The sequence below is a fragment of the Entamoeba nuttalli genome, assembly GCF_000257125.1.
Source record: "Entamoeba nuttalli P19 unplaced genomic scaffold asmbl_2935, whole genome shotgun sequence".
Classification (NCBI taxonomy): domain Eukaryota; phylum Evosea; order Mastigamoebida; family Endamoebidae; genus Entamoeba; species Entamoeba nuttalli.
The window spans coordinates 1-9,253 of record NW_008575711.1 but is presented as its reverse complement, the minus strand read 5'-3'; the positions used below and the strand labels follow the sequence as shown (position 1 = coordinate 9,253).

At 26.8% G+C, this 9,253-nt stretch overlaps 7 protein-coding genes across 7 annotated transcripts; 4 read left to right on the top strand and 3 right to left on the bottom strand.

The window, feature by feature from the left end:
* Window positions 1-28: 28 nt before the first annotated feature.
* On the bottom strand, window positions 29-1,552 carry ENU1_048850 (hypothetical protein; the record flags this gene model as incomplete). Its single annotated transcript, XM_008857799.1, has 1 exon — window positions 29-1,552. The coding sequence occupies one exon, from the start codon at window positions 1,550-1,552 to the stop codon at window positions 29-31; it is 1,524 nt and encodes a 507-aa protein (XP_008856021.1).
* Window positions 1,553-1,702: 150 nt separating this feature from the next.
* Window positions 1,703-3,310, bottom strand: ENU1_048840 (hypothetical protein; the record flags this gene model as incomplete). The annotated part of the gene is made up of 1 exon (XM_008857798.1): window positions 1,703-3,310. One exon carries the CDS (start codon window positions 3,308-3,310, stop codon window positions 1,703-1,705), a length of 1,608 nt encoding a protein of 535 aa, XP_008856020.1.
* Window positions 3,311-3,429: 119 nt separating this feature from the next.
* Window positions 3,430-4,083, top strand: ENU1_048830 (acetyltransferase, GNAT family protein; the record flags this gene model as incomplete). The annotated part of the gene is made up of 3 exons (XM_008857797.1): window positions 3,430-3,453; window positions 3,517-3,674; window positions 3,732-4,083. 3 exons carry the CDS (start codon window positions 3,430-3,432, stop codon window positions 4,081-4,083), a joined length of 534 nt encoding a protein of 177 aa, XP_008856019.1.
* Window positions 4,084-4,300: 217 nt separating this feature from the next.
* On the top strand, window positions 4,301-5,815 carry ENU1_048820 (Fe-hydrogenase, putative; the record flags this gene model as incomplete). The annotated part of the gene is made up of 1 exon (XM_008857796.1): window positions 4,301-5,815. The coding sequence occupies one exon, from the start codon at window positions 4,301-4,303 to the stop codon at window positions 5,813-5,815; it is 1,515 nt and encodes a 504-aa protein (XP_008856018.1).
* A 93-nt stretch (window positions 5,816-5,908) lies between these two features.
* ENU1_048810 (sucrose transporter, putative) lies at window positions 5,909-7,433 on the top strand (the record flags this gene model as incomplete). Its single annotated transcript, XM_008857795.1, has 2 exons — window positions 5,909-5,990; window positions 6,040-7,433. 2 exons carry the CDS (start codon window positions 5,909-5,911, stop codon window positions 7,431-7,433), a joined length of 1,476 nt encoding a protein of 491 aa, XP_008856017.1.
* Window positions 7,434-7,482: 49 nt separating this feature from the next.
* On the bottom strand, window positions 7,483-7,638 carry ENU1_048800 (hypothetical protein; the record flags this gene model as incomplete). Its single annotated transcript, XM_008857794.1, has 1 exon — window positions 7,483-7,638. One exon carries the CDS (start codon window positions 7,636-7,638, stop codon window positions 7,483-7,485), a length of 156 nt encoding a protein of 51 aa, XP_008856016.1.
* A 186-nt stretch (window positions 7,639-7,824) lies between these two features.
* ENU1_048790 (adenosine deaminase, putative) lies at window positions 7,825-8,838 on the top strand (the record flags this gene model as incomplete). Its single annotated transcript, XM_008857793.1, has 1 exon — window positions 7,825-8,838. The coding sequence occupies one exon, from the start codon at window positions 7,825-7,827 to the stop codon at window positions 8,836-8,838; it is 1,014 nt and encodes a 337-aa protein (XP_008856015.1).
* Between the last annotated feature and the right edge of the window lie 415 nt (window positions 8,839-9,253).

Sequence of the window (9,253 nt, the reverse complement as noted above, 5' to 3'; positions counted from 1 at the left end):
TTAAATTTTTTTAAATTTTATAAAATTATTAAATTACATTTCTTTCATCAGTTTTTTCATAATTAAAAGACTTTAAATGATGTTCTCCTTCATAATAATGAACATATTTGCATATAAAATTACAGTTAGTATTTTCTCTATTAATAATTAACGCTCCTGTAATATCACCAACAATAAATTCTTTAATATTTATTGTTTCTTTTAATTTGAAGTTATAAAAATTAAATTTTTCCATATGAATAGTTATTGGTTCTCTTCCAATTCCTCGAAAACTCATTTCTCCTTTTTCTATTTGTATTATAACAAATGTTGGATAACAAATTGAAATATTATTAATTTGTAAAACTACTTTTCTTGATATAAACCATCTATCAGGAAGATGAAGAGTGATAATAGTTGAGAGATCAATAGGTAATTCTCGTTTATAATTTATATTATTTTTAATAAAATTAAAATGACTTTTATCATTAAGAACTTTTAAAGTTGTTATACACGATATATCAAGAGTTCCTTTACATTCACAAGTATCTAAAATAAATCGAGTTAATTGAGATGAATTAAATTGAATAAAACATTTACATCTTATTAATGAGAGTTGAATTAAAGACTTTGGAAGTATAATATCAGATGTTGCTAAATCAATAAGTAATGTTTTTAAATTAATTAAATGAGAGAAATCATTTTTTCTCTGTCTTATTTTATTACTAAATAATATTTCTGCACGTGAAATATTTTCAGTAATAATATGATTAATAACAGGATCAATTAATTTAAATTGAACAGAATCATAAATTTCAACTGGTGTTGGACTTATTCTATAACGACATATATTTTGTGAAGGAAAACAAATAATATGTTGTGATACATCATTCCATACATTTTTACCAAATAATACAATAGACATATTTGTAGGTTTTTTATGTAATAAACATCCTATAATTTTTTCATTACATATTGAATGAAATACAATAGAAACTGATAATATTGAATGACACATTTTTTTTCTTTCTTCATTATTTGTTTGAATAATACCACATAATAATTCAAATGAACTTTCATTATCTAAATAACAAATCATTCGTTGAACTGATTCAATGTTAATAATTGAATGAATTAATTCAACAGTAACTGAACTATCAACAATAACTTTTTGTAATTTAGTATAATTAATATTTGATAATGAAATAATATTTGCAATCATTTTATTAACATGAATAGATCGTACTTTATTTCCAAACCATTTTTTTGAAAATATACCAAATCCTAAATGTTCATTCCAACTTTCAATTTCAAAATTATCAATTTTATTTAATTCAACTCTTTTTGGTACAACATATGGTTGATTAAAATAAATTGTTTGTAATTTTGGAAATATTTTAATAATTACTTGAAATGGATATTTCTTGGTTAATTGATATGGATGAATATATACTGAAACAATCGCTATTTGACATGACTTTGACACACTTTCAAATTTCATTATTTCATATAAATTTGGAAAATAAAATAATACATTTCTAAGGAAAACATTTTCTAATCTACATTTATTCATGAACTTTATAATTCTATTCTGTATTTTATTTAGTTTAATTATTTTGTTTTGCTTCAATTTTTTTTTAACGTTAAAAAGAAAAACAAATTGAAATAATTTAATATAATAATAAATAAAGATTGTTTGTTATACTTTCTTTTCTCTTTTAATTTAACTCATTAATTCTTCTCTCATTACTTTAAATAATCCATTCATTAATTCATTTACTGTTTGTGGAAGAGTTCCATCTTTTCCATAGTCCATTAAATCAATAGGTTCTCCATTTAATTTCTTAGTTATTGGAAATGTTTGATGACTAGCTTCATTAATAAAAAATTCAAATCCATATTGTAAACTTTCTATTTCATCATTTAATCTAGTCTTTACATATAAATATTCATTGTCTATTTCATAATAGAAAAATGGATTTTTTAAACAATATAAATGAAGTTGTGTAAAGAATTCATCAAATTTTGGATATGAATTTGGAATAGGTGGAATAGGTGTTGTGTCTATTGATTTTTCTACTTCTTCTTTAAAGATTTCTCTTTTTTGTTGATTTAGTTCTTCTGAATGATTTTCTGATTTCTTTCTTGGTACAATAGAAACAGAATTGGTTGTTTTAGATTGAACTTCTTTAATAAAATTTTGTTGAAAATTCTCAAGACGTAAATCAATTCCAGGTACTGGTATTGGTGTGGAAACAACAGAGTGTTGAGTAGTACTCATAGGTCGTGGAGTTGGTGCAACCTGATTTACAGTTGGTATGTTTACATTAATTTGTTTTATTGGTTCAACTACACGAATATGAGGACTTGGAGTTGTTTCCATTAATGATGGTTTAGCAGTAATTGGTTGTTGTATGTGTTGAGGAATAATAGAAGGAGATTGTGTAGGTAAAGGAGAAGGAGGAAGGTCTTCAATTGGGCCTTGTTTTATAATTTTTTGATGAATAAATTTATTTTGTACAGATGAAGGAATTTGAGGTTTTTTTTCTTCATTAATAATTTGAGGTGCACGACTTTCTATTGGCTGTTGTTGTTTGCTAATTATTTTTCCAAACATTTGAGGTTGTTCAATTTTTATTGTTGGCTGTTGAACTCCTATTGCTCTTACAGATGCTTGTTGTGATAAACGTATTCCTGTTGGAATTGGTCTTGCATAATTTGTCCTCATTATTGGAGTTCGTGCCATACCAAACTGAGGATTACCAACTATTGAAGGTGTCATTCCACGTGCTTGCATTACTTGTCCACGGGACATAGGTTGTGGTACTGGACGTATTGCAATTCCACCATGACCACGTAGTCCAATATTTTGTTGTTGAGAAACCATATTTTGTCTTGTTATATCTAAACCTTGAGCCACAGTAAATTGTGGTCTTGCGTTCATTTGTTGAATAACCTGAGCTTGCTGATTTATTTGTGAAAGATGTAATGCCCCTATTTGTTGGGCACGTTTAACATTTGTTGGGACGTGCAAATTTGTTTGGATTGGAATAGCAAAATTATTACCTAAAGGTATGGGTTGAAGATTTACAGTTCTTAATTGTGAGGTAGTTGGTATATGACCTTGGCCAAGATTTGGGGTAGCCATTGGTGCCATTCCAGTACTTACAACCATTGGAAAATTTGATGGATAACTAACAGAACCACCTTGAGTTACTCCAGTAACTATATGTGGAACTCTTTGTCCATTTGTAACAGGAATAAAATTTATATTTTGTATTTTTCCATTAGGATTAAACGGAGGATTATTATTTTGTGGGAACCGACTCATTTTTTTACAGAATTAAATAAATAGATTTTGTTTTTATGAAGTATCAAACATATAAGTGTTATATATAACAAAAATGAATAAAAAACAAAAATAAAAAAATCTAAAAAAATAAAACCCTGATGATTAATATTAGACGTGCAACAGTTTGATTTGTTTTAATAGTATTGTTAATGAAGAGTATAATAGAAATATTTATTTTCTTTTAGCCAGAAGACCTTCCTAAACTTCAAGGAGCTAATTTAATTAATTTAGCAGAAAATTATACAATGAAATATTATTATTATCATCTTCTTCTTTGGCCTTCTATTACATATTTAGCAGAATGTGTTGATGGGAAAGTAGTAGGTTATGTTTTAACAAAGATGTTTGTCATTTTTATTTCATTTATAAAGAAATTATATTTATAACCACTTATTTATAGGGACGAAGACTCAACAACTCCTTTTGGTCATATCACTTCAATTAGTGTATTAAGGTCATACAGAAGATTAGGAATAGCAACAAAATTACTAAGAGCCGCAGAAAATTCTATGATTGAATGTTTTGGTGCAGAATATGTTACTCTTCATGTACGTGAAAGTAATAAACCTGCTCGTCATTTGTATGAAGTAACAATGGGTTATAAACAACATTCGGTTGATAGAAAATATTATAATGATGGAGAAGATGCCATTGTAATGCGTCATTATTTAAATGTTAGTAATCTATCTAACCCAGATGCTTCTTCAGACTTATTAGACGTTTGGAAATCCAAACATCTTGTTTCAGCCTAAGCGTAATTTAGCTTCATTAAAAATAATGTTTTTATAATAATTTTATTATTCAAGTATCATTTAACAAAAATAGAAAAATAAAGTTCTTCTTTTCACTTATCAAATTCAGATATTAATTCAACTCCTTTTCAAATGGAATAATAAGGAAATATCTCCGAAAGTGCAATTTGTTTTCATTTCTGGTATTTAAATCTCGTCAGAAACATACTCTTCCATTATGAGTACTCAACTTACTCCACTTAGAAATAAAATTATTTCAGAAGTTGTAAAATGTTTTAAGAGTGGTAGATTTATTGAAGACATTGATAAATTACCTACTATTCTTACTGATGGAGATGGATGGAAACCAACATCTAAATTTGTTCATTCAAGAGAACAAGAAGAAGGTATTTATAGAGAAAAAGTTTTATCTGTCCTTGGATTTGTTGATGGAGAGTATGACGATATAACACCACTCCATGTTTATGCACAAAAGGCATTAGAGAGAACTTCATTACATGAGCCAGTTTTTGGTATTTCACAAAAAGGATGTAACAAATGTCATTTTAATGGTTATTTTGTTACACAAGCTTGTGAAGGCTGTACATCTCGTCCATGTTCTGTTAATTGTCCAAAAAAATGTATTTCATTTGGAGAAGATGGAAGAGCAGTAATTAACCAAAATAATTGTATTAAATGTGGAAGGTGTTACAAATTCTGTCCATATGGTGCAATCATCTCTAAATCAGTACCTTGTGTAAAAGCATGTCCTTGTGGAGCAATGTTAGATTCTCCAGAAGGAGTTAAAACAATTGACTTTGAAAAATGTATTAATTGTGGAGGTTGTATGAGGGCTTGTCCATTTGGAGCAATTCTTCCACGTAGTAATCTTATTGATGTTTTAAAAATACTTCCAACTAAAAAAGTTGTTGCATGTCCAGCACCATCTATCGCAGCTCATTTTGGTAAATATGACTTAGCTTTAGTTTCAGGTGGATTAATTCAACTTGGATTTACTTCTGTAGAAGATGTTAGTTATGGTGCTGATTTATGTGCATTAAATGAAGCAAAAGAATTTGAAGAACGTATTGTTAAAAATAAAAAAGACTTTATGACAACTTCTTGTTGTCCTGCATATATTAATGCCATTAATAAACACATGCCAGAGTTAAAAGAAAATGTTTCTCATACACCTACTCCAATGCATTTTGCTACTCAAGCAGTCAAAGATAGAGACCAAGAAACTGTTACAGTTTTTATTGGTCCATGTAATGCTAAACGATGGGAAACTTTACAAGATTCTACTACTGATTATTGTCTAACATTTGATGAAATATTTGGTTTATTTGAAGGAAGTGGAATAGATTTAAGTAAAGTACAGCCATATACTTTTGTCGATAAGGCACATAAAGAAGGAAAAATCTTTGCTGTAAGTGGAGGTGTTGCATCTGCTGTTGCATCTTTACTTCCAAAAGAAGTACCAGATGGAGTAATTAAACCAACAATTATTGATGGATTTTCTCAAGAAAACTTTAAAAGACTAAAGAATTTCAAAAAGAATATTACTGGTAATCTTGTCGAAGTTATGGTTTGTGAAGGAGGATGTGCTTATGGACCAGGGTGTCCTGGATTGAATACACCAGCTACATCTGCTAAAATTAAAATAGCTGTAGATAAAATGGAAGCTCATCCAGAAGGAAGATGGGTTGGTTTACCAAATTCACAAATTAAGCCAATAAAAGTAGAAAATTAATAATCAATTTAATACTTTTTGAAAATTAATTATGAATAAAAATGAATAAAAAATTAGAAAGTTCTTGGGTTAATAATTAATTTGAAATTAATAATGAAAGTTACACCATTATCATTAAAACTTATTATATATTTTTTTCTTGTTAACAGTGTCCAATTTTCAATAGAATTCTCTTGTTTGAATAATGTGATTTAAATTAAATAACTCAGTATTAACTTATATAGATAATATTCCAATTATTAATTTATTTTTCATTAATAATTATTCTTCTTTAACAAATGAATCAATTCAATATGATTCTCTTGCACATTCTGTGATTAAAATGACTATAGGTCCAATTATTGGGTTTTTATTACAACCAATTATAGGCGCTCTTAGTGACCATGCTACATTTGGTTATGGAAGAAGAAGACCAATAATGATTTTAGGACTTGGTATTTGGTTTGTTGGAAGTTTTGGTACTTTAATTTGTTCTATTTATCCATTACTTCCAGTAACTGTAAAAACAATAAGTTTTAATGAATTAAATGGGTTAAATCTTTGTGACGGTTTATTTGTTATCTTTCAAATTATTGTTGCAATTGGAATCAATTTAATTCAAGTTTCATATCGTTCATTTATATTAGATCAATTTGATTGGATTGATCAAACACGAGTAACACTAATTGGTTCTGTAATGTTAGGGTTAGGTAATGTTATTTATTATGGAATAACTTCAATTATTTGTTTAATATATTTAACACAACCAAATCATGACAAAATGTTTTTAACAAATGCACGTTTAATAACAACCTTTTGGTTAAATGTGATATCATTATTTGTTATGCCAATAACAGTTTATTTATTTTGTCATTTTGTTAATGAATCACCATATCCATCAGGTAATATTTTATTTAAAGAACATATTCAGAATATCTGGACTTCAATAAAACAAATTAATAAAAATATGTGTTTAATTCTTATTGTAGTATTTGTTGGTTGGTTTGCATGGACACCAATTAAAGAAAATACACAATTATATTTCATCTATTATGTTTTTGAAGATAAACAAGACTTATCATTTCTTTATTTTAATTTCAATAGACTTATTTTTGGGATTACTGTTGTAATAACTGGATTAATTCTGTTTATTATTAACAAAAAACCTATTCTTACAATGTTTTCTTTTAATATTATAACTGGGTTATGTGCTATTATTTATTATATCCCACGTTCATCATTTAAGAATGATGCATTACATTGTTTTGTTTCATTTTTACCTCTTATCTCTTCTGGATTATGTTATTGTCAATTAACTTCTTTACCATATGCTCTAACAAGAAAAGTAGTAAAAACTGATGACTTTGGATTTTTTGTAGGATTAGTTAATAATTCTTTAACTCTTTCTCAACTATTATCACAACTTATTTCAATAATTATTAATATTTCAATAAATAAAGATTCTAAAGATTCTTCAGAATCTATTAACCAATACCACACTAATTATTATATGTTTATTGTTTGTCCTGCTTTTCTTCTTTCCGGAATATCAAGTTTATTATTCATATTTGTTATTAAAACACCAGATCAAAATAGTAAGGCTACTGATCAAAATGAATCTACTCAACTCATGAAATAATCTAATTCTTTTTTTTTTTGTTACCTTATTGTCTAATAAAATTATTCAATTAAAATACAGTGATAACAGCATGAAATAAACCTGGAAAATAACATAATAATGTTAGACAAATATTCGCAATAAAGTCTGCACAAATACCACATCTACAATAAACAGCGGCAGGTGGGCAAATAATAGATAATACAAGAGAATTATACCATTTCATCTCTAACTAAATAATTATCAATTTTTAGTTTTCGGTGATTGTAGAAGAGACAAAATATTTCAAAAGAGACATTTCATTAAACGAACTTTTTAACTCATTATTTTTAAAAGAAATTTTCTTTTAAAAGATAAAAAGAAACTTCTATACATCCAATTAACCCTACTATCTTTTTCTTTTTTATTCATTATGGACTTTTTCATTCAACAATTCCCTAAAGTGGAATTACATTCTCATTTGAATGGATCTATTAGAGAAGACACCCTTAAGTTATGGCACCAAAATACTCACATTACTGAATTAATTGACTCTATTTTATCTCCAAAAACATCTTGTGAAGAAGCATTATCTAATTGTTTTAAAGCATTTGATTTAATTTATGAAGCTACAAATTCATTAGAAAGAATTAAAATTTTAGCAAAGCAAGTTCTTGAAGATTATGATAACGATAATACCATTATTGCAGAAATAAGAACAACACCAAGAAAACTAGAAGGTCATAGTCAAAGAGATTATATTGATACTGTGGTTAGTGCTTTTGAAGAGTATATTAAACAAAGAACAAAAACAACACCGTTCTATCCTTATTTAATTCTTTCTATAAATAGGTCTAGACTAAATGATGCATATGAAACTATAGAATTGGCATCTGAATATAAAAAGAAAACTCCATTTGTTAGAGGTATTGAATTAAGTGGAAATCCATTCAAAGGAACATGGAAAGAAATTATACCATTGATGGAACATGCAAAAGAATTAGAATTACCAATCACAATGCATATTGGAGAAAAGGTTGATGATGAAGAATGTGTTAAATTAATAGAATGTTATCCATCACGTGTTGGACATGGAATATTTTTAAATAAAAAAGCAATTGAATTAATGCATGAAAATAATATTGGATGTGAAGTGTGTTTAACAAGTAATATGGTGTCACGAAGCATAAAGGGATATGACAAACACCCAATGATGGATAAAGCATTGTTCAAAGGAAAGGTATTTATTAGTTGTGATGATAGAGGATTATTTAGGACAAGTATGGTTAATGAAATGAGACATGCTATTCAAGCGTATTGTCATAATAATGAACAAGAAGGAAAAGAATTTATGAAACAATTATGTTTAAATGGAATTCAATTCTCATTTTTATCATCAGAAATAAAGCAAAAATTAAGAGATTATGTTTTAGGTATCAATATTTAATTGAATATTTTTTTTTAAATTATGTAATTTTATTTTCATTACGTTTAATTAATTATATTCTTTAGAAGTAGTAGAAACAAAGAAATTATTGATAAATACATCAAAAAATGGAATGAGTCAAAATGAGTAGATAAAAATATTACAATGAAAGCATTGAAATCTATCAATATTAAGAAAAATGAATTCCTCCAATTAACTAAAATGAAAGATGGAGCAATATTCAGGGGGTATAGAAAATCAAAAATAATGAAAAATGAAAGATTAAAATACTCATGAAAAATGAAAGATTAAAATACTGCACAATATGTAAAGACAAAATATCAACAGTACAACACATAATACTATATTGTATTTATCATAAAAAAATCATAAATGAAAAAACATAACAATATAGGCATTATCATATTGATTAATA